The sequence below is a fragment of the Gobius niger genome, assembly GCF_951799975.1.
Source record: "Gobius niger genome assembly, chromosome: 15".
Lineage (NCBI taxonomy): Eukaryota > Metazoa > Chordata > Actinopteri > Gobiiformes > Gobiidae > Gobius > Gobius niger.
In genome coordinates, this window is record NC_136866.1 from 19,872,475 (window position 1) to 19,897,556 (window position 25,082).

Sequence of the window (25,082 nt, forward strand, 5' to 3'; positions counted from 1 at the left end):
TGAGTTCAGCTGACCAGCTCCTGTTGGAAGCTCCTCCTAAAATGAGGCAAAAAACGAGATGTGATAGAGCCTTCTCTGTGGCAGCGCCCTCTGTCTGTCAGGTCTCAGTCTGTTGGACAGTTCAAGTCCAGACTGAAAACACTCCTCTCTCTGGGTTTCAATACGAGCAATTTGAGTGTGTCTAGGTCTGTTATCTTTTATTTCTATGTGTCTCTAAATTGTTGTCGTGAAGCACTTTGGTCAACTGAAGTTATTTTTAGAAATGTGCTATACAAATAAACTTGAATGGAATTGACTCTGCCTTTGGCCCTTTTTCCCTCACCAGTCACACATGCACAGTGCCAGCTCATGGTTAACGCGTCCTGCCTCAGACACATTAGTCTGCAGTCTGCACCGGCCGGAGCGGAGATAAAACCTTTGGGTTGAGTGCAAAGCTTTAACACCAAGCCGCCTGGGCACTATTGTTTAGCATGATTCTCCGAACACTTCTAGTCCAGTGCCATGTCTCTCACGCTCCACCTTTCTGCCTAATCGGAGTTGACAGCGGGTCATTCTGGGTAATGTAGTTTCCCCCCTCACTGTGGCTCAGTGAGTTGGAAGAATAGCACGGGCAGCAGCGCAGCACCTGAGGACAGGCCTGAACAGTGGTGCTATTGATTTGTGAATGAAGTGGACAGACTACAGCAAACGGAGTGAACCATGGACCGCGCCGCCACTGCTGTTTTCACTGCTCTGCTCAGAGGAGGCCATTTTGTTTTATGCTCGTTTGAACATTGGAACGATCGCAGCTGTGTTTATGACCCAGGGGACAGCACGGTTTAGTTCACCTGCCCCTGGAACAGCATCGATTACACAGTGAGAACATGTGCTGTATGATGTTTATGTCCACTTTAAAGCTTCAGCGTGAAGACATTACAGTGGCTTCCATTTGTGTTGTGCAGTACAAACATAACACAGATTTCATTGATTTATACATCACTCTCCATACTTGGTGATGATAACTATATACTCCCAAACTGTTTACCTTGTGTTTAGGAAACGTTCATTATTGTAACTCCCTTTACACGGGGCTGGACCTTAAATCCCTCCAGCGCCTGCAGGGAGTCCAAAATGCCGTGGCCCGCCTGGTGACCGGCACAAGAAAATGGGAGCACATCACTCCCATTCTGTCCTCTTTACATTGGCTACCAGTTCCCTTTCGAATCAAGTTTAAAATTCTGCTGATTGTTTTTAAATGTCTAAATTCGCTGGCACCTAAGTATCAGTCAGAACTCTACTGACCTTCCAGAGCTCTGAGGTCTGCAGACCAGCTCCTTTTGTCTGTTCCTAAATCCACGCATGTGTCCAGAGGTGACCGAGCCTTCTCAGTGGCGGCCCCTAAACTTTGGAACAGCCTTCCTCTACATGTGCGCTCGGCTCAGTCTGTGGAGGAGTTTAAAACCAAATTAAAAACTCATTGCTTTGCTTTGGCCTTCGGTTCTATGTAGACCAGACACAGTTTGTGCCTTTATATGACCTGTGTTTAAGTTTTATTGTGTTTATTGTACATATTGTTACTGTTCTTGTACAGCACTTTGGTCGACTATGGTTGTTTTAAATGTGCTTTATAAATAAAATTGACATTGACATTAGCCCACCAAAAACTTTAACATCGGCTCCATTATCACTAGGGGTGGGACAGTAAAGCAATTTTACAACAAATCACGACATTTTGCGACACAATACCGATACTGTTGATGACATCATGCATTTCACTGTTGACTGAGAGCCAATAATGGTCAAGAAGTCAGTCAGAACAGTAGAGGGCAGCGCTGCAATGTTAAGCATTTGGACCAAACACTTCAACACATACATGTGTGGCTTTTAATAAATGTTTTTATTTATCTTATTTAATTTATGAATACGATTTAGTGGCTACTGTCTTCATTTTGGAAACAGATCACTTTTTTCAGTTAAGTTAAGCTAAGTTAAGTTAAGTTAAGAGAACAATGCGCGTAAAAACAAATTTTAATCAAAACTATGGAGCTTGTAGAAAGTAACAATGTTAAAGGCCCTGCACACGACTTTTTTCAGTTACAATGAAAGAAGAAGCCACTAAATCTAAATGTTCATTGTGGTCCAAACTCATTTGTGACTGATATTTGCAGCATCCTAGTTCTTCACAGAGCCAGCTATATTGGCACATTTTATAATTTGCAGGGTCACTTTTTTGGGTCACTTTCACAGAAAGGCTAAAAATGTTACAAATGCTTTATGAATATTTGTTCCCCCCACTAATGTCTGAGATTACAGTGTACTAAAGGTGGACAAAACAAATCTGAAAAAAAGAAAAAGTAAAGAAAAAAGTGCCTTAAAGGGCTAGATGCAAGTTAGCTATTTTATACTCACTACTGCCACTTCAGGTCTTGCATGTAACTGCAGCTTCTATATTAAGCTCGTGCATGACGGCACTTCGGACCCGAATTAACACCTTTTTGAGTGACAGTGCAGGATTTTAGAGGCAGTTGTGGTGAACAGGTCTGAGCTCATTCTACACATTATGACATGGCTGGAACATGTAGGGGGAGGAAAGTACATCATTTTGACATTTTTAAACTCTGTATAGTCCCTTTAAGGTTAAAAATCACATGTTTATGTATAGACGTGATATATCATTTCTTCTTTTGTGCAATTTATTGATTATCGCAGAATCGCATCGTGAGGTTATCGTTATTGAGATCTGCAACCAATCGTGAAGTACCCAACGGTTCCCACCCCTAGTCATCGCGGGGGTTCAGTGTTCAGCTAGTTCAAGTCGACATCAGATCCTTATAACATCTGACGTCCACTCCACCTTGTCATCCAATCTCGTAAAGAATCTTTGGTTGGAACCTTTTGCTTCAACTTGGCCCCATTTGGTCCCAGACCTGTACCTCAATGTGAACAGTTCATGTCCCAGCGTCTCTTGATTTTAAGGTTCCAATATCAGCCGTGAAAACGTCATTACATTCAACTTCTAAACCCGCTTGGTGAGTAAAAATAGCGGTGTGACCTACCTGTCCCGGTGCTGTCGTCATACACCACGGTGACCGTCCTCCACCTAAAAAAGTGCACCAGGTCGAGGATGGCGCGGGAGAGCGAGGAGAAGTCGGGGAACAGGCTGACGTAGTACGAGTCGCGGTTGTCCGACACCTGGTGCTTCCAGCGCGTCTGGATGTGAGGGACCCCCAGCGCGTTGCAGATGGACTGCACCGCGTTGGCAGAGGAGCTGTGAGAGGGGCCGAAGATGGCCGCCACGCCCAGGGACAGCTGGTCGCAGGCTGTGGACAGAGGAGGGACAGGACGCAGTTTTAGCTACCTCTGAAGACCGTGGCATTGAAGACACTTCAAATAGACCGGCTCACTTTTGTATCGATTTCTTTACGCTGTTTTCAAACCATGAAAGCTGATGGTATAGTTGAATTAACTCTCACAAACCCTCCAACACGTCCAGGGTGTGTGTGGATCTGTTGTTCACCGGTGTTGAGGGTAACGTACAACAAAAGTAACGAGTTACAGAAATACAGTATATTCGTTTTTTCAGTAACTGAGGAATTTGACTTAACCCTCCTCTTATGTTCATGTTCAGAATGAAATACACTGACATTTTTGACACCCTTTTACCTCCATTTTGAAGGCAGGGTCAAATTGACCTGAACAGTATCTATGTGATATAAACATGTAGGGGGTGGTTACACATATGTGAGATGAACCATTTTCATAGTATATGTTGATTACACTAAATAAGGCAAGCAGAAGAAGTTTCATGCTGAAAAAATACTTAAATATGGGAATATATTAGTCATTACAACTTAGTGTATTGCAATATCCTGGTCATATTGCAAATAAGTAAATAGATGCCATTAGATGCCTAAAACTGTCAGTGAGGCGCCTCTACAGGTGATATGTCTGTATCACCTGTAGAGCTGTTTTTTCTCAATAACTCAGCAGGAATTGGGTATTTAAAAATCCCTCAGAAAAAAACCTCCAACAATCTTCTTGAGTCCAATAAGTATGGAGCATGTCAGAGCTTCTAAATGTTGTTTCAAAAGTGTATTAGAAAAGCACAACGTCTGCACATGCGCGTGTATATTTCTCCTGTACCGAAAAGGAAATGACCATATTTGGACATCATCTCGAGCACCTTCCGCACATGATGTGGATACAAAAGACATCGATATTTGTGAATTCATACACGTGCCATCATGTTCAGCACCTTAAAGGGTGAGTTTGGGTGAGAAAAAAATTAAAAAAATATCATTGTGGGAAGAATTCATGTTTTAACCTTAAATTGTTTAGTGTACACATGGACATCACTTTTGGAAAATATATACAACTTGTAAACTTAAAGCAGTACTAAGTAACTCTTGCCCCTAGAGGCAACTGCAGGTGTCGTAGCAAGTTAAAAAAATGTAACTTATTAATTGTCTTGGAGAGTAAATACTACGCTGACGGAAAAGACGAAGGGAGAGAGGGATATTGTACATTCAATTATACAATGGAAATATTTTTTTTTCACTCAAACTTGGCTGTAAATACTGTTTAAAGTGACGTTAGCCCACAGTTAGCTTTGCCCGTTAGCATGTTAGCTTCTTCTTCGTGATTCCATTAGTGTGTATTGCTTGCTCCGGTCCGGTGACAGTCAAGTTGCAAACATGGTTTTGTGGCCAGAGACATCAGGGGGAGATGAAAGACCCTCCAATCATCCCATAAACACTTGTATTACCCCCACAGGGACTACGGACATAATTTATTAAGGTAAGCACGTTACTTAGTACTGCTTTAACTAAAACAGGGAAATGTTAACTAAATTATGACTTAAATGCCTCTCCTCAACAAGTCGAATGTGTCCTTTACGTTATAGACTATTTAACTTATGGCAACAACATAATCTTAGTGAACTAAATATTACATTTTCATCTCCTACCATAGTTACGCTAAAATCAGCTTCAAATGAACACAGATCTCTTCACCTTCCACAGGCCAAACGGTGGAGGAGAGCCCAAACACACCTGTTCGATTCTACAGTAAGCAAAACAAAGCTGGGGAGTACCTTGCACCTCACCTTTCCTGGAGGCCTCGAAGCTGTCGAAGATGTTGATTCTCTGGATGTCATAGGTGAGCGTGGTGTTGGGTAGCAGTGTGCGGTTCCTGTTGATGGTGTTCAGGGCAAACTTGAAGGCCAGCTCCTCTGCTCCCGACGGACCGCTCTCCGTCGACTCGAATATCCCACCTGCGGACAGACGGAGGGTCAGGATAGGCACTCATCTGTTTACACTATGGTATGCAGGGTTTCTATAATATATTTTGGCCACAAAAGCACAATATCTTATTGAAATAGGGTTGAGAACATTCAGGACTGGTCCTCAACTGACACAGGCAGGGTTCAAGCAGTTCAAATCATTATTGTTGTACTTATTTCCATCCATGCTCCGCTGTCAGCCTGATAGACTCTCACCATATTTGAAGCCTACATTTAAGCAGCAATAGGCTAAAAGGCACGAGCCATCCCACATTTTCACTAGAACTAGTCTCCAAAGCTGTGCATTTATGAATGCTAATGCTAATTAATTAATTAGCATAATTAATGTGGCGAAAATAGCGTGAGCAACCTGTGGCTTTTGTCACTGTATTGGCCTGATAGCTTTCAAATGTAAAAGAAATTTAGAGGTTAAAATGAGGAGAGAAGGAGCAAAGATGGCAACTCTGCCTCTGACTCTGCACTGTCTGCTCTCAGCGCAGGCAGAGGCAGGGACTCGCTTCATGTTTAACTGTCATTTATGTTCGATATCATCTCGTGTTAAATAAAAGCGCATAAGAGCAAGGCCAGACTGATGTTTCTCTTTCTTAGCTCTGTGTCATTATGGAGTTCACCTGCCTCTTCAAAGTCAGTGCTGAGGTGAAGCACGGTGCTGAACACCGGTGTGTGGGCTGAACCAGGGCCCTGAGATATCATCCAACATTTTTGTGCAAAATTCTATCTAGCAACCATTGTATTTCAGCCGGGCTGTGTGAAATTGTTATATCAATGATGAGGAAATTTAGAAAATGCTATACAAAAGGCTTTTTATAGAGGCACTTTTGAGAGCCCCTACATGGTCCTTTTTTGGTACAGATGTTTAGAATACCAATTGGAACAAGGCAACAAGCAAACTGGCAAAATTATAGACCTGAACCCGACAACGAGAGGCCAGCAGAAAAAGCAAAGGTTTATGTTTCCCCCCCCAAATATAATCATCTTTTACTGCCACCAAAGTGCTAACAACTCCACTAGCTATGTCTTCATACCAGGGTGGCCGACTCGAAGATTCATCAAATCCCCATGTTACCACATCTTTTTTAATGATTTTATATACAACAATATTGTCTATGAATTCATTTCTCCTGTGCCTCAATGTTTATCTAGCCTGGGTGGATGGTGGAAGTACTGTAACGCTGTCAACAAACTTGACATTGCATGATGTGTGACCTTTAAGACAATAGTTTATGGTCTGATAGAAGCTAACTGCAGAAAAACTTAACTCATCTCAGCTTTAATAATTCAAATCCCTACTGTAATCAGCCGATATAACTGCTAAAACAGTGTTATGTCTTGGCAAATTGACATCTAAATAAGCTTGTTTGCAGCCTGTGATTTCTCATAATTGGTGCCATTATAACCGCATGGAGGCGATAATCCCACTGCGAGTCTCGCACAGAGGCGGTTGGATTAGTTCAGCTCACCATCCCGTGGCTCTCTCTGGGACCCAGCTCAATCAAAGACAAAACAGCATCTCAAACATGGACGCCCATTATTCCGAAGAGCAGTCATTAATATTCCTTCATCGTGGATCATGCCACTGGGGCTTGACTGATGCGCCACTTTGTGAATGCGAACTTTAAGCCAAGCAAACTTTTCACACCACCTGAGGGAATAGTTCTTTTTCACAAATTGTTCAAGCTGAGACTCAAGCTCCCAACATTCAAACCGTCAAAGTGCTTTGCATGTGTGCCGCAGTACATAGCCAAGATTTGTGTTTTTGTTACGACACAGCTAAACAAGGTCTAAACCAGATGACTTTTCCTGTTTCTCCTTGTCCGCTCACGCAATCGATGACTCGGTGTACATGCGTTAATCCCGCCGTCATGGGTGGTGGAGGGGTTAAACCGGGACACTCTCTCCTGACCCCCTCACACGGGGTTAATGGTCCGTAATTACATCAGCGGGTGCACTGAATGCAAACAGCCCACTGAACACTTTGAACAGGGGAGGAGCGGCAAACACTGGATCACTGGATGTGTAGAGATGCCTTTGGGCCCCTCCTGGAGTGCCTCTGAGGCCTGGACCTCACTTTGGAAACCACTGGTGTATAGGATCTACATCTGGTCCCTCAGCTGTCCCACCCACAACATGTCTCACATGTCCATCTCATCATTGTAGCACTGCCGAGATTGATCACTCTTCATTTTGTTTAAAATGACCAGTGTGACACAACCAGAATAAAGTACATGTAAATGTTGGCGTTCCTCAGGGGTGTGTCCTCTGACCCATTCTCTTACACCCATGGTTCTCAACTGGTGGGTTGGGACCTAAAACTGGTTAGAGGAACCCTTTTGGGTGGGTCGAGAGAACATTTATTTCAATATTTAAGTATTCTAACACTTTCCAGGTGTATTGAAATGACATTATTTGCTGTTTTTTTATTATGATTTCAGCTTTTGAGACTTAATTAATGCAAATTCAACAATAATTTGTGAGGACAATGCCATATTTAACCACTGCTCTTAGGGGTGAGATATAAATTCCACAAGACAAGATGAGACACGAGATTGTACTCACGAGAGTGAAATATAAAAAATAACAAATTAAATAAATCCTTTACTGAACAGTATAACAAAATAATTGTATTTTTTTAATGTGCAAAACCATACATCATCTAAAAATCAGTGGGTATCTATTAACTAAATGTTCCTTTACGCACCCTTAAGCCATCCACATTAAGTAAATTGGATAAAGCCTAATGAAATGAATAAAACTCGGGGCTGAAAAAGCTTGTGGCATTTAATCTCACAAGATCTTGTGGCTTTTTAATCTCACAAGATCTTGTGGCATGACAACATGACACGGGGGAGCAGATTCACACTAACCCTGTCAGGCCGCAGGTACAGGAGAACAGAGCGGAGCACAACCACTAGGTTCAAAAACTCTTTCTTCCCATCTGCCATAAGAGCTCTAACAGGGCTGTGGACGTTATGCAATTCTTACTATCAATTTTAACAATTGCACATTCTCACATTGCACATAAAATGTTCACCAAATCTTTTATTATTGAATTGTTATTCCATTTTCCGCGCCTTAAAACCCTTCACCTCCATTCACCTGACTCGTATTCTGCTGCTGAGGTTTTCAACTCAGACCGCAACCGCCAGCAGCTCCCACAAACCAAAGTTAAAAGAGAATGGATGATCGGAGAAGATGAAAGAGCGGCACAGCCAGAGCCACGAGCATGAGCAGGAGCCCGGCCGTCAAACTTCAGCGGGGAGCCAGCCCAGTCCGATCATCGATTCAATCATAGACACGGACAGAAAATGGGAAAGTGAGATGGGACTTTCAAATAGCCCGAGGCCTGGACAGTAGTTATAAATGGTGTAAGACTATGGCAGAGAATGAGATGAAACGAGAAGTTGGAAAGATCAATGCAACCTACTTTTCAACTTTTAAAAAGTTTGCTGCAACAATTTCAATGGGAAAAATAGAACACACATTACACATAAAGAATATACTCTCACATTGACAGCAATTAAACATCAACAAAAAGAACATCTAACTATGTTTTGGGGAGGACTCCTCCAGGGTTTGCTTGTCCTACGTACAACAAAATCCAGGAAACATTCATCGGCGTGCTTCCACAGAAACAACCGACATTAACAGGATTAGTCAAAACTGTGACTACGCCTACATGCAGTCAAAAAACCCTTCATAACTGGAATGTTAGCAGTAACCTGGTTGCACATGGCCATGCAAACACCAGTTACTCCTTTTCTAACCCGAATATTTGATCATGTGAACGCATCTCGGAATATAAAGGAGCATTCATTTGTGTTTTGTGCGTGTTCTATCCATGAGGAATCTTGGTCTTGGAGTACAGGAAGTACTTGTACTCTGGTGCACAGCCTTCCAGAAATACACGTTTGCATGCTTATTTCTCTTGCACTTTTGTTCTTACTGTAAATACATATCTGTTCAATAAAAAAAAAATAAAAAAAAAATAAAAAAACAGAGCTAAGGGCAAAACCTAGAACTGGCAGAACTCGCGAGACGCTCATGGTACAGTAGGTGGCAGTATGCCCCAAAGCTGTCGGTTTCCACCCGCTAATAAACTAAAGAGGAACAAGGCGAAACCCAGAAGCAAACCCCAGGAGGAAACCCACTACTTCATTAATGTGGTGAGCGTTATTATTATGGTGAAAGTCATGAATATTGATGGTAAAGCATGGAGATATCGGAATATTCATAATTTAAATATTAAATATCGGCAGCATGTAAACGTAGTCACTGTGAATGAAGCAAAACTTCAGGTACAATTTGGGCCATGTTGTCCAAAATTAATATCTCAATATTTTGGAGGGGCTTTCTCGATGACGATTATGTTTATTATATTTTTATTATATTTGATTATATTTCCAGGAGTTGGGATCCGGAACCCAAGCTGTGCGTGGAGGTGAGCCCGACTATATCTAGTCGGTATCTCTCAACCTCCCGCACAAGCTCAGGCTCCTTCCCCCCCAGCGAGGTGACGTTCCATGTCCCGAACGATGGGTCGGTGGGGAGTCCTTACCTCAAGTGGAGGAGTTCAAGTATCTCGGGGTCTTGTTCACGAGTGAGGGACGGATGGAGCGTGAGATCGACAGACGGATCGGTGCGGCGTCAGCAGTGATGCGGTCGCTGTATCGGTCTGTCGTGGTGAAGAGGGTGCTGGGCGCACCCTCCGAGATCGGGTGAGGAGCTCAGTTACCCGGGAGGAGCTCGGAGTAGAGTCGATGCTCCTTCACGTCGAAAGGAGCCAGCTGAGGTGGCTCGGGCATCTGTTCCGGATGCCTCCTGGTCGCCTCCCGCGGGAGGTGTTCCAGGCATGTCCTAGTGGGACAAGGCCTCGTGGAAGGCCCAGGACACGGTGGTGGGACTATGTCTCCGAGCTGGCCTGGTGTCGCCTCGGGGTCCCCCCAGAACAGCTGGGGGAGGTGTGTGTGGACCGGGAAGTTTGGGCATCTCTGCTGAGACTGCTGCCCCCGCGACCCGGCCCCGGATAAAGCGGAAGAAAATGGATGGATGGATGGATGGATGATTATATTTTTGCAAAACATCACCAATTTAATTTATATTGCTTCGTTGCTTAAAAGGGTGATTCTTCAATAAACTACAAAAGTTGAGAACATTTACACACTGTTTTTGAGAGTATATCAAGTATATTCTATTTTGTATTGTAAATTTGCATTTCTTCCAAACATCAACTCCAATATTATCTTGTAGACCAGTGGTTTCTTAAAAGTAGGTCGTACCAACCCTGTTCTGTGTGTCGCGGCCTTTCCCTGGGAACATTCTTTTCAATCTTAATCAATATTTTCAAAATGTTATCAACTGAAGAAGCAGTCTGTTAAATGACTGTTTGAGTTGTTTTCATCATGGTTTTAGAGTTTTCTTAATGCTTATGCTGTTTGGGTTACAGCTTGTCATCCTACAGGGTAATGGTGGGTCCCGACGCCAAACTTGTTGAGAACCACAGTTTTAGACGATATATATCAGATATTTCGAAGTGGGAACAACGTCATACAATGATTAGAAGCTCCAAAAAGTAGGTCTGCATGTCTGATATGTGTCTTTTATCTAAAATCTAACATTTCCACATAAAAGAACATCTACACCCATTGTTTACTTCAACGTGAGGCGCTGGTAATTTCACCCAATTACCACAGATAAGGCTCATGAGGGCCAGATACACCTGATAATGATCAGCCTCAGGACACAAGTGCTCCCTGCCATTATGGTGTAGGGCTTCACGCTCCACATCAGATGACTTTTCAGACGCTTCTATTCACCGTTTAGACATGTAATGGTGTGGCCCCAGCAGGGGCAGAGTGACAAATGTGTAGCAGCACAAACAGGAATGCTCCAACACCAAAAATCACAGTCGGATGAATTGATACAGAATGACATTTTGTCACATAAATGGCCAATGTTTTCACGACCAGATCCCTTTTCCAGAATCACAGATGTGACTGTTCAGAGGAAAAAGACTGTTCTACATAACATCGCCATTGGCCAAGGGTGTTTCTCCAGCCTACTCAATGCTCCAAGTCTGGAGCTGGAAGATCTCACATTGCGCCCCTCCGAGGTGGAAAAGGTTGCGCCATAGATACAGACGGCATCTCGTCATAGAAGGGGGCGTGGCTTCACCGAGGGGGAAAATAGAATCTTTAGAGAAACACAATTTTCCACTCTTTTTAGCCATTTTCTGGTGGAATATAAACTTATTTATCACACAGAAATAAAGTCAAGTGTAAATCGGGCCCATATGGATATTTTGTCGCAACAGATTGTTCAGTAGAAGTGAAAAAACGGCAGTTGTAGCAAGCGCTAGCTAACCGTTAGCATTAGCCCGATGCTAACATTTAGCATCAGGTTAGCATTCTCCGTTATTCATGTATTTGTGGGCTGTTGAACCACTTTGCTCCTCCCCATGTCTTTGTATCTTTATTTAGTAGAAAACTATGTTCATATTTCAGCGTTTGTTACAGTAGTTTTTGGATAATTAGAGAAAATGTACATTTTTTCAAAATTGTTTTCCCCCTTAACTGTTTTCAAAAATGACCATATATGGGCGATTCCAGAGATGCCGTCTGTATCTATAGTCTGCGTTTAGAAACACAAGATCGGGCTCTAGATCTGAACCCTATTGGGAATCTTTGGGATATGAGAAGGCCATAATATATAAACCTGTACAAAACTATTTATCGTCCCGGGGCTCTATGAATAGCGCACTGTGAACTCATGCTCCATTAAAAATATATTAAATAAAAATCGCAACCACATCCCTCAGCAATAATAACCAACGGCTTTGCGGGCGCCCTAGCTTAGCGCAAATCATGAGCCGGAGAGACAGCCAAACATTCAATTAGGCGAAGCTCCGGCTGATGTATGGGTGTAAATCCCGCCTGTCCGCGGCTGTAACGATGCAGAGATGTAGTGCTGCGCTCGGGTGAAGGCAGGTGCGTGAATGATCGCCACCATCGCTGACGACGTGCGCTGAAATATGGGCCACGAGGGAGAGAGTTATGAGGAACATAATCACCCAGAAGACAAATAAAGGAAGAGGCGGAGGCTGAGTGACGGAGGGGAGAGCGACCAGTGATGCTGACATTACTCAAGTCACTGAGAGAATATTATCACGCAACATCGCTTAACCATGTTAGAATGCTGTGTCCTCAATAAACACAGGCCTGGAATAGTATTTCTCTTCATTAATGTTTGAATTATCCGAATGCAGTAATTGTACAATATATCCAAACTGTCCTCCAGCTGTTTAAAGTCCATAAACCAGGGGTCCTCAAACTACGGCCCGCGGGCCACATCCGGAAAAGAAAGTAAGTTTCTAGCCCATTCCTGTGCGGAGTTAGGATATTTTAACTAAATTACCAGTTTACTCATTCCAGCCACTAGGGGGCAATTTGAATCAATAAAAAGTATTTCCACAGGTGTCCAGCAGAGGGCACTTACATAAGAGATCAGAATAACACATTATAGCCACGTGGTAAATGAAGCTTACCACCACAGTGTGGAGAGAATGAATAATGACTACAGTACTTTGAGAAACTTGTGACACAGGCTTGTAAAGCACAATGCAAGTGTAAGAAGTTATTACTTTGGTCACATTACATAATGATGTTTTATTTGAAAATAAAAATAAATGGAAATTAAAAGAAAGTGTGAAGACTTGATTACTATTTTTGCAAACCACTACAGTGAAACAAATATGAGCCTGAATCAAGTGTTGATCTTGTGGATATAGTCGTGGGGACGACTGTGCAGGCGAGTAATCTCTACTTCACAAAAAGCCATTTTGGTCTGGGTCATACAATTCTATATTATAGCCAACCCGGTCCGGCCCCCCATCACAGTCAGGAACAATAATGTGGCCCCCAGAGAAAAAAGTCTGAGGACCCCTGCCATAAACCATCGTCGGACCCTGTTCTGAGCAGTTCTGCGCCTAAACCGCGTTCCGTACGGTGCCATAAACATTTTATTCATTTATTTATTTGACTGGGACATTGCATAACAAATGTGCTGCACAGGCCAGAGACCAGCTCATGTTCATCTGTCGTCCCAGGGCAGAGGCAAAGTGACAGCAGGTGCATACAGTGGACAATGAGCAGTCTTACTTGAGTCTATTCACAATATAAAATACAGATAAAGCACCGGGATCCCCTCAACAAACATTCAAATGCAATGTTTACAGTGAAAGGAGGAAAAATGAGCACTGCTGCGGGTCCCAGAAGTGTGAAAATACTTATGTACCAACGGGTGCTCTTCCAAGAAGCCGGCAATACAGGAAAGCAGAAAGGTGACTGACTGGTGATATAAATGCAGTCAAAAAGTATCGAAGGCACTCTGTGGTATCGAAAAATGAAAAGTCCTTTATTGACAACATGGACAAAGGCTTAAAAATGCCAACACGTTTGTCATTCTCAACTCAAACAATCCAGTCCAGTCGACGACTTTGACATCCTTAACCATGATGGGAAGACTCCTGGAGGACTGAGAGCATACATAAACTCAGGTTAAGTCTTATCTTTCTTTTCTACTTGATACAAACTAGTATCGGAGGGAGAATTGAAGAAGTATTTCCTCCTGCGCGAGAGAGCGGGAACATGACAGCGCTGACAGCGACTGTGTCATAATGAGCCCATAATGACGAGGTTTATGACTGGGAGCTATTGGATTAATGAATTAGCGAATTTAATCAGAAATTAACAGCTCGGATGATGAGTGCACCAGCTCACATCACACACGCACACGTCACATCACAAATTCAGGATCTGTGGATGACTTTCTTCTCTCATTGTCTCAACCATGGAACCGCTGACGAACGGGGCCTTTCATTTTGACCCAGTGGCCCAAAGTCTGGCCACTTTTCTCAAGGACGTCAAACAACACAGACCAGGAAACCATCCAAGAACAATCCGTCCAAGTGGATATTAAACATGATTGAAACAGACAAAACAACGTATGCTGATTTGGCATAAGTTGTTTATTATAAGTGGTGGTAAGTGGTAAGAATAACCAACTACTAGCATTATGATAAATACAGGAGACATTTTATTTATATAGTGCTATTTTAAACACCATAAAGACACCGGGGTGTTTCCAATGATGACACATTAGTATCAGTATTCAGGATGAAAACAAGGCAGTTACCCACAATGTTTCTATGAAAGCACATAATCACCAAAAGGGAGGGACAGCACATGGCTCTGTGAGCACAAGTGCCTACAGCTACAACCCACTGAAGAGGCACAGAGAGCCGCCCACACCAAAAAAAGGGACAAACGAGGAGGTATCCTGGCAAGACTCACATCTAAGCCACACAAGTGTGGTGGTGGGAAGGACCACAGTCTTATAAGACGATTTCTTGCAACATCGACTGTCTGGAACTTGGAGTTTGCATGTTTTTAAATTGTGTCTGTAACTTGCATCCCATGTTATCCAGTTTTCTTAAAGCCAAACCGCGTAGAATTTAACCCAATAAATAAAGCTGAAATACAAGCATTTATTTTATGACAGATATTTCCATCATTGAAAAATTCCTCATTCATGTACACACAAACAAGAGCCTTTGTGTGAGCGGCTCACATCTCCTCAGACATGACTGTAACTTTACTGGGAGTGGGAAACCTGCTCATCTGTGGAGAGGGATAGCTTGATAAAATATACACCAACCACAGGTCCTGAAGATGGCCACCATAATAACATCAGCAATGTCTTCTCTATTCATTCCCAGGGTTCAGTGTTAGCACTCTCTGTATCACTGTCCCATGTTCAAAAAATATTGCTCATGTCGTGTTAAAAAGTACAGAAATACTGCTTTGAAGTAGGAAACAAAGTTATATTTGATATAAATAGAAGTGAATAATTTGAAGTGTTTGACAGAGGAAAATCCATGAAATGAAGCTAAAGTCTGTGCCTCCTATAAAACTGGAATAACATTTGAAATCTGCAACAACAACAAAAAGTATTATTACAGATATAACACAAGGTCAGTCACACTTATCAAAGAGTCATGAAATAACTCAAAATAGATCAAAACAGTATGAAGGAAATAAGTGTTTCACAAGATGGCCGCCAGAATTGACATTTATTCCAACACATTACTATGTTGCCACTGTTAGCATACCTTCACGCTTTGTCTTTCAGCTACTTTTCTACTTTCATCTTTGACTTGATACTTTTGAGTAACTTCCTGAACTTCATCGAGAAGTGATATTTGCCTAAAGTGTTCACCTTGCGGCCTGCGACCCTGGCTTTCTTTTTTACAATGCTTGAAACTCCAAGAGTGAAGATTAAAACGTTGTTGCGATGGCATATTGAGAGTGAAGTTAGAGCCTATAAACTCCTCGTGTTTGACCCTGGTGTTAATCCGTCCTGTCCTGATCCACGCAGTGCACCTCACAGACATTTCCCACTAGGGCCGTCTTTCTGAAATCATTTCTCTCCCTGTCACTACACAGAGTCTTGTTGTTGTGCACAGATCTTCAGGGAGAGCGAGTCTTGTCTTGGGTGTCGTTCCAAGGTCACTCTACCACAGGGGGCGCTGTAGATTAACGACCGGGAGCGCCGAGTCTACTGGTGTCATGCATCATACTCCTTACCCTCCAACAACATGTCACCGAGCACCCCCTATGGGAAACCGTCTACAGAGCGCTTCCATCATGGTGCAGAAGGCTCAGGTCAAAGGGGAGACAGAAACAGGGCATGGGGTTGGGAGGATCAAAAAGAAAACACACATGACAAGTCGTGGATTGTTTGTATATGCTCTTAGTCATCCAGGCATGTTCTATCAACGCTCTCAAAAGAAGTCACCCTTACTTACTTATTTAGATGTCTTTCTGACTGATGGAGTGTTCCGATATTCAGCATCCATATCAGTGGCAAATACAGGCATTTTGAGAGTATCTGATCAGATTTAATCACTGGACCGGGTCCGATCCCCCAAAAGACCGTCCTGAATCTGTAACGCTGTGGTGAACCTGCAGGCTGGAGCTGCTGCAGATTCGCTTAGCCACTGTCGCTAACCTGAAGCTAACACCTGCAGCTAACACCTGCTTCCTGAAAACTCACTGAGAACAATCGGCAGCCGCTAAAACATAATAATGGCAGATGATAATTCCTAGTTACCTTTGCAGTGCTGCCATTTACCTTTCACAGAGGAGCCGGAAGGAATCGAGTCGAACAGCAGTTTTGAGAGTTTGATACAATCATATTGCCTATGTTCATTTTACAATAACCTTTGTACAGCTAAAGAGACATCACTTTACCCACTTGACCGGGGTCAGGGCATCTAATCCACAATTGAAGATATTGTGTTTGTGTCCTCGCTTTGGCGACACATGTATCTGTGTATCTTACACATTTCGTCATTGTCCCTGGACACCTTGGATCATTCTGACCCATTACACCATTGGTCCATTCCAAAATCGTATGATCTCGTGCTGTCTCTGTGCATAAATACTGTGAACTGTGAACTGTTCCTCAGAGCATCTTGTACCCAGGTACTTGGTGTGATTCGTTGCATGTGTCAATAAATGTCCACGTTTGATTCATGACAACTTCTCTCTGGTTTTCATTTAACATAGTCTCAATGTTTACTGTAACAGGGCTTTAAATCATAAAACCGTTTTTGTTTTCATGTGAAATGTCTTTTTGAGCCTTTTTATTTTCAACTTATTCTTTATGTCGCACTTGCACACTGAACCGACCCATGAGATAAGAACCGTGTGGGCCTAAACCGATTTAAGGCGAGACGCTGCAGGTGAATAGGGGAATACATTTTTTTTTTGAGATATCAATTTGAAACTTCTGCTGTAGATTACTTTAAATATGACCCAAAACAAATGTGCTGCAAGCTTTCTGTCATTTTATCTTTTCATATAAAAAAAAGGCATTTTGTGCGTAAAAATTACCAACATTTTCAGCAACAAAATCTGAATAACGGACAGACCCAGATTTAAATGTGTTGTATTATTTTGTTTATTAGTTACTACAATTTCATCAGAGGGGATTTTGGATCTGGTGTAGTTTTTGAATAAGCTCATCATGAGTGAAAAAATCTGTCAAAAAAGAAAATTTTGCCTTGTTTTTTTTGTGTTCAAAGCTCACTTTTCAACTTTTTTATACTCTGACATGAATACTAAGATGCTATGGGAGGAAACTAGAAAAAAAAAACAATGTTTTCACCAGCCATGTCTCGCCTTAAACCGGAGCCGTTCCTCAGTGGAATATCTCTCTGACTCCGCTCACCCTCTCAACCCTCAGTTTGAGTTTTCTATTCGATATAGGTCTGGCTCTCACAGGTCACTGGACTACAATGACAAAGACATTCTGAACCTCAGTGAGACTTTCTAATCTAATCTAAAACTATGATAACATGTGTTCTAACTCATGTGCATGAGTGTCCTCTACAGAAATACTGCCCGTCCTGTTTGCAATCAGTCGGTGGCAAATGGACTCGAGAAGAAGTGCAAATTAATTGAGGCTAAGTGCTCATATTTTCATTTTGATTGACTTTGTGTAATAAAAACAAAAATGGCCAGCTTCATTTCTGATTAGCTGAAGGGCCACTCCATGATATTCTCCAGTGATTGATGGTTACGTGAACTGCACTTCCTGTTCTGGGCCCCTCGCCATGGAGACACAGATGCGGAGAGGGGGTTGCCATGGCGCCGCTGTCCTTGGACCTGATGCTGCAGCCGCTGGTCATTAGTCACAGAGAGAGAGCGAGAGAGAGAGAGGCCAATCGTCTGGCCGCATCGCCTTCACGCCTTAACATACATGCCGGCGTTGCCATGGAAACGCACCTCTCCATCCCACTTGAGCTCCGGCGTCGACGGGCCGTCAGGATGCAACGTTAGCGGCATATCAATCCGGACGCACTCCCACTGACGGCGTTTGTTTGAAGGAGAGCTGTGAGCTGTGCTTCAGGACACAGAGATGCTGCAGACGCTGCAGAACGCCACACACGTGTTCACATAGTATGTGTGTGTTTGCATTTCATGTGTTCTGTGAATGACTAAAGTGTTCACAGAGCAAGAGTGTGCACAGAGGTGTGACAAAACTAAAGCAGAGTAAACCCCGATTCATGATCAAGCTTTTGCTGAGTCATGTTTGATGGAGTAATGTAAGCGGGTTTATTTTATAGATACAGGAGCTCGTCATATAATTAGAATATCATGGAAAGTGCATTTACTTCTGTTATTCAACTTTAACTGTGAAACTAATATATGATATAGACTCATTACGTGCAAAGTGAGATTATTTGTTATCATGTTCATTACTATTTTATCCCACAGCTTGTAAAACCCCAAATTAAAAATCTAAAACAAATTGAATATTTTAAGAATGGACTGTAAGTTAAAATTATAACAAACAAAGGCTTGACATTTGTCACTTTGCATGTAATGAGTCTATGTCATATTTAGTTTCACAGTTGAATAACAGAAGTAAATGCACTTTTTCATGATATTCTAATGATTTGACGAGCACCTGTGGTTCATACATAGTTGTGGTAGGGCAGGGCAACAAGGCTTAAAATGTATTTCATGATATAGTAGAGAAACATCATGATAACGATATATTTGACACCATCCCAGCTTTTAGCCCATGGGCAAATTCATTTAAAGGTCCTATATCATGCAAGATCGACTTTTTGGAGCTTTTAGCCATGTTGTTTTGCTATTTCCTCATCAAAAACACCCCCACAGTGGTTTGTGGCTTCATTCACGCAGTTCTCAGTAATCCTCCTGAATGCTGCTCTCTGAGCAGCTGCTCCGCCCTCTCCTGGTGAACCACTGAGTGACACTCTCGTGCGTGTTTGCGTGTGTGTTAGCGTGTGTGTAAGCGTGTGTGTTAGCATGTGTGTTAGCGTGTGTACTAGCGTGTGTGTTAGCGTGTGTGTTAGCGTGCGTGTTTGCGTGTGTGTTAGCGTGCGTGTTAGCGTGTGTGTTAGCGTGCGTGTTAGCGTGTGTGTTAGCGTGCGTGTTTGCGTGTCTGTTAGCGTGTGTACTAGCGTGTGTGTTAGCGTGCGTGTTAGCGTGTGTGTTAGCGTGCGTGTTTGCGTGTCTGTTAGCGTGTGTACTAGCGTGTGTGTTAGCGTGTGTGTAAGCGTGTGTGTTAGCGTATGTGTTAGCATGTGTGTTTGCGTGTGTGTTAGCGTGTGTGTAAGCGTGTGTGTTAGCGTGTGTGTAAGCGTGTGTGTTAGCGTGTGTGTTAGTGTCTGTGTTAGCGTGCGTGTTTGCGTGCGTGTTAGCGTGTGTGTTGACTTGTGTATTAGCCATTTATGAAGCTGCTGCAGATGTCAACTCCTTATAGCTGTATTGTGAAGTAACTCCACTTATTGCTGTGATATTTATATTTCTACTACTGCTAACTTTACATGGACAGATTAGCTCGGAGAGAGGGGGCGGAGTTAACTGAATCGAAGTGTCATGTCTTCTGGGTTTGACAAATACCTCCAGAAAATAATTATATTTATCACAAAAAATATTACTCCATAGTGGTAGAGGTACAATATATCATATACATGCCTATAGTTTACTTTGAGATGGCTAAACTAGCAGGATACAGATGCTTTAAAGCTAATCCTCTCGACAAAATATGTCCCTTCCTGCTACAGTCGGCTGTTGTTGCCACAGCTGCCCTGAGGTACAATGACAGAAGCAAGGGCTGCCAAATTGTGCCATTGGCCCCTCCGATCATCTTGTCAGGCCAATAACGTAATACATTATCGGCGGTGAATCGTTATTACGTTATTGGTTTCCTACAGTTCACTGTAGTTCATCGCAGACATCACCAGCTTCACCTCGTCAAAAGACAAAGAACAGAACCATCGTGTTCCTTTATCCCTGCCCGATGGGGGAGGCTCAGAGTGGTGCTTCACGCCCAGAGTGCAGGAAAAGACATGAGGCTATGTGTGTCAAAAAACACTCCTAAAAACAGCTCCCCTTCAATCCGATTACTGCGGTGTGGTAGGTGTAATCTTCTCAAAGCCTTTCTCATGTGTCTGTCCTGATGTTTGACTGAAGGGAGTGCCCCCTGCAGGACGCCTGCACCAGGACACAGAAGCACTCACTCAGACACTGGATAGGCCACACCGACAGACGGAGAGAGTCCAGCGAGATGATGACAAGGCTGAGGCCATTCTGCACCGGCTTTGTGAGCGTTTGAGTGTGTCCTGTGTGGTTTTCCTGTGTAGTTTTGTCTGAGGAGCTCTGCCCTGCTCTGCCTTTGTGTGAAGTTTCCGTTAGAACCTGTCCAACATCCTCACTCCCACCCAGCGCACTCAGCAAGAGGAAAACGATAAACAACAATAATCAGCTTAGCTTAGCTTTCAAATGACCTTACTCTGGCCTATAGGCTGTACTGTAAGTGTTTTAATTAGACTTCACATTGTTTGGAATTGAGTAAATACTAATTATAAATAAGACCTTAAAATGTATCCATTTAATATGAGTAGATTCAAATAAGAAGACCGAACAGAATTCATTAACCACTCACTCACTCACTATATTCACCCAGGCTTCCTGGTGTTCCCAAATGGTCTCCCATCCAAGTACTGACCAGGCCCTTCCTGCTTTGCTTCCAAGTTCTGACGGGATAAGGCAAAGCAAAGGCGGTATACCAACTAGTCCAATGCCCAGAAAGTACAGACCTCAATTAATACTGAGATTAGCATTCTGTTAACAACTACTGTATTACCCCTCCTAGAGGTAAGAGATTAAAAATAAACGTTTAAGGGGAAAATGCTTTGGCTAATGTACATGTACATACATGCTAATGTACAGATGACAAATATTGAGCCCAAAAGTCTATTTTATGTTATTAATTGAATGATAAGTTGCTATAATGATTATAATGACGGCCTTACTCCAGAGCCTAAAACGGTGTAAAATCTATGGATACATGGTTCCATTTGGGTCATGAACACTGAGAGGCTCCAGGACCTTCTCATAATCTAACTATGCTGAGCCTGACTGTGGTGAACATTACAGGCTCTAAACATAAAGCAATAGACCTGAATGTCCTTTAGAAGCAGATAGAGCAGAAACGAGAATATCCTTTATATTAACAAATATTAAATTCCAATTTAAAATTCAAAGCTAAATCCAAAACTTCTTGTATGTTTATAAAAATGCCAACTGATGGAACTACTGTAATATCCAATAGGTCTACGCTGTAACATATGAAAAATATATCATTAATATAAACATTGTATAATATGTAACAATTTATATTATTAAATATAATAATACAAAAAGACTGTATCAGATTGGTATCGGCCAGCATTATAAGTGTGAAAATATCGGATCGGGGACTCAAAAAAGTGGATCAGGACATCCGTCTTTTAAGTGGTAAATAATGTTGTATGTGTTTGTAACAGATGATCACAAAATGCCAGAACAAAAACAGTGCAATAGTCTCCGTTAACACCAGCAGATACAGAAGCTAATCTGGCAAGAGGTAATGCAAATAACATAAGCAGTAGCTCTAAAATAAAGGCATGTGTCCAATATCTTTGTGCTTGTGCTTCAGGATCGAGACTGAGCTCGTCATTATTGAAAACACAGTAATTACCATAAAACACTACATCCAGTCTCCTCCAACAACCTCCACCACTTCCCCATTCAGGAGCACGCTCCTCCTCCTCCTTCACTGCAGCAACAGATGTGCTAACCCCCCCTCTCTCCGCGAGAATGTGTCATCTCCGCGCCCAAAGTACCTGCTAATGTGCCGCCAAAAACCCCGCGCCTGGCGCTTTAGCTGCTAATTTGCCAAGCGGGGGACTCCTCTTTCTCCGCTAATCGAGGCAAACTGTGAGTGCGGAGTGAATCACGTCGAGGCGGGAGTGATTTGTGTACGCCGCTTTCTCCTACTCTGAGAGGGAAATGTAGCGACGGTGGAAAGCTGAGGGTGAATTCATTTGAACTCATTTCACAGATGGATTTTTTTCCAAGAAGGATTGCATTTGATTTGTGATTTTAGAGTTCAGTTGATTGGACACATTTGAAGGCGAGACAGAAAACCGGCAAATTCAGTAAGAAAACCTACTCAAGTTTCCTTTTATTTTATGGTAGGTTTACACATAACGACAAGTCACGAACGCCACAAATGGAACGGGATGGAATGTGATGATTGGTGGCAGAGGCGTCGCACGCCATCACAAACTGTTTCCACGTGTCACAATTAATGGCACAAATTATAATGCATGAATATTGTTGCGCGATTTTACATACTGAGATATGTTCTTACCTGAGCTTAGACGCATTTGGCCTCTGTTAGCATATTCCTATAGTTCCAAACAGGGGTGAAGTTAGAAGCTATCACGCTCTTCCACACGCACAAAGACCAGACAGGTACACATAAACTCGTCTAAGCTCAGGTAAGAACATATCTCAGTGTGGAAAATCGGTGGCCTGTTCCTTTGAGGCCATATCGCTACTATGATATTTAAACATTGAGAAACTGTGTCTTGTTCATGCCTTCACTTCTGATTTGTCCTGTTAAACCTGCGCCTCTGTGGGTTTCTATGTTTCTATTCATTTTGAACGTGAGAGAAAACAGTAATTCCTACACTATGAATGCTGTAAGAACACTCTCTGTAAGAACACTCTCTGTAAGAATACTCTCTGTAAGAACACTCTCTGTAAGAACACTCTCTGTAAGAACACTCTCTGTAAGAACACTCTCTGCAAGAACACACTCTGCAAAAACACTCTCTGTAAGAACACTCTGTAAGAACACTCTCTGTAAGAACACTCTCTGTAAGAACACTCTCTGCAAGAACACTCTCTGCAAGAACACTCTCTGTAAGAACACTCTCTGTAAGAATACTCTCTGTAAGAACACTCTCTGTAAGAACACTCTCTGCAAGAACACTCTCTGCAAGAACACTCTCTGTAAGAACACTCTGTAAGAACACTCTCTGTAAGAACACTCTCTGCAAGAACACTCTCTGTAAGAACACTCTCTGTAAGAACACTCTCTGTAAGAACACTCTCTGCAAGAACACTCTCTGCAAGAACACTCTGTAAGAACACTCTCTGCAAGAACACTCTCTGTAAGAACACTCTCTGTAAGAACACTCTCTGCAAGAACACTCTCTGCAAGAACACACTCTGCAAGAACACTCTCTGCAAGAACACACTCTGCAAGAACACTCTCTGCAAGAACACTCTCTGTAAGAACACTCTCTGTAAGAACACTCTCTGTAAGAACACTCCCTGTAGGAATACTCTCTGCAAGAACACTCTCTGCAAGAACACTCTCTGTAAGAACACTCTCTGCAAGATCACTCTCTGTAAGAACACTCTCTGCAAGAACACTCTCTGTAAGAACACTCTCTGTAAGAACACTCTGCAAGAACACTCTCTGTAAGAACACTCTCTGTAAGAACACTCTCTGCAAGAACACTCTCTGCAAGAACACTCTCTGTAAGAACACTCTCTGTAAGAACACTCTCTCTAAGAACACTCTCTGTAAGAACACTCTTGAACACTGAAATATGAATCAGCACTAACCATCATTAAAGGACAAGCTCTGCTGCCTCCATGAAAGGATATTTTGGCCAAAAACATCATCCACCAATGTCACGACCCGATGCGCTCTGTTAAGAACTCGACACATGTTTTGACATTGAATATTTGTTGTATTTTGATTGAAAACTGGAGTATCAAAACTAACAATATTAAACCAGATGTTAAATGTTTTGTTTTTCTTAAATTATTCTCAATGCTAACTATATTTTACAGAAGGGGGTCCTGAGTTGCTGGTTGAGGGATTTTGGGGGTTGCGGCCTGAAAAGTCTGGGAACCTCTGCTTTATCATGTGGAATGTCACGAACGTATCATGCCTTTGTGCAAGAACTACACTTTTCATATGTGGAAAAAGATGTTGTTTTAAATGTGTTCTTTTGTAGCACTCTGAGATTCCCTGAAGGAAAGAGTGATGCAAACAAAATCAACAAGTGATCAACATGGCTTTTATTTTTAGTGATACAATCTGGTGATCGGAGCCTTTCAAATTACAGTTCAGGTTTGTTTACAATTCATTCGATGCCTTTTTCCTCCTCGGCCTCTGTTTTCTCCTCGGCGCTGACAGGAGAATGCAGTGATAGTGGAGAGTGGTATAGAGCAGGAGCCGCCCGCACTGACTCTGACCGAAAAAGGAAGTGACAGGCAGTGAGATTCACGGAGTGGAAAGGCAGGAGGGAGCTGCGGGCGCACATTAAAGTCTACTGCGGCGGCGCTAAAACCACTGAGATCTCCTATAAATGACGCTATTACCAAAAGGTGTTGGCTGCTGAAATCATAGGTGTTTTTTGTGAGGGGATTGTGACTTTCTCTTTGCTCAAAGGCAGTAAATTCAGCAGAGAGGCTCAGTGGCAGCTGTGGCTAAAGCTGTAAACAGGTTTGTATTAAAGATCCTTTGTATATCATGGTCATTTTTTGAGTTGTTAACTGAGTTATAATGGAGACATCAAGAACACAGGAGTAGTGTTGACTTCATTCTTAGAGTTGTAAGAAATACTGTTTACTTTCTTCCTCTACTGCTGAAGCTATAATCTGAATGAGGTACAGTGTTTAGTCATAGATGAACTGAAACTGTCCTCCAGAGCTCTGGGCTCTGAACGACCTGTCCCTCGCCCGGGGTCTGAACACACATTACTGCCGCCTCGAACCCCCCTCAGCCTTTGACACCTCTCTAGACACTCTAGCCACCTCTGCTCCACCCATCATCACCTCCACCATCAACGGCTCCT

General features: G+C 42.6%; 1 protein-coding gene across 2 annotated transcripts in view; it reads right to left on the reverse strand.

The window, feature by feature from the left end:
- LOC306975212 (glutamate receptor ionotropic, kainate 2-like) overlaps window positions 1-25,082 on the reverse strand; it is a 159,677-nt gene that overhangs the window by 106,899 nt on the left and 27,696 nt on the right. The window contains exons 2-3 of one of the 2 annotated variants that reach the window (XM_079572674.1): window positions 5,084-5,251; window positions 3,036-3,299 (exon numbers count right to left, since the gene is read on the reverse strand). In XM_079572674.1, coding sequence (XP_079428800.1) covers window positions 3,036-3,299; window positions 5,084-5,251 — 432 coding nt within the window. Of the gene's footprint in view, window positions 1-3,035; window positions 3,300-5,071; window positions 5,252-25,082 lie in introns of both variants that reach the window. The other variant, XM_079572673.1, reaches the window with a different exon arrangement.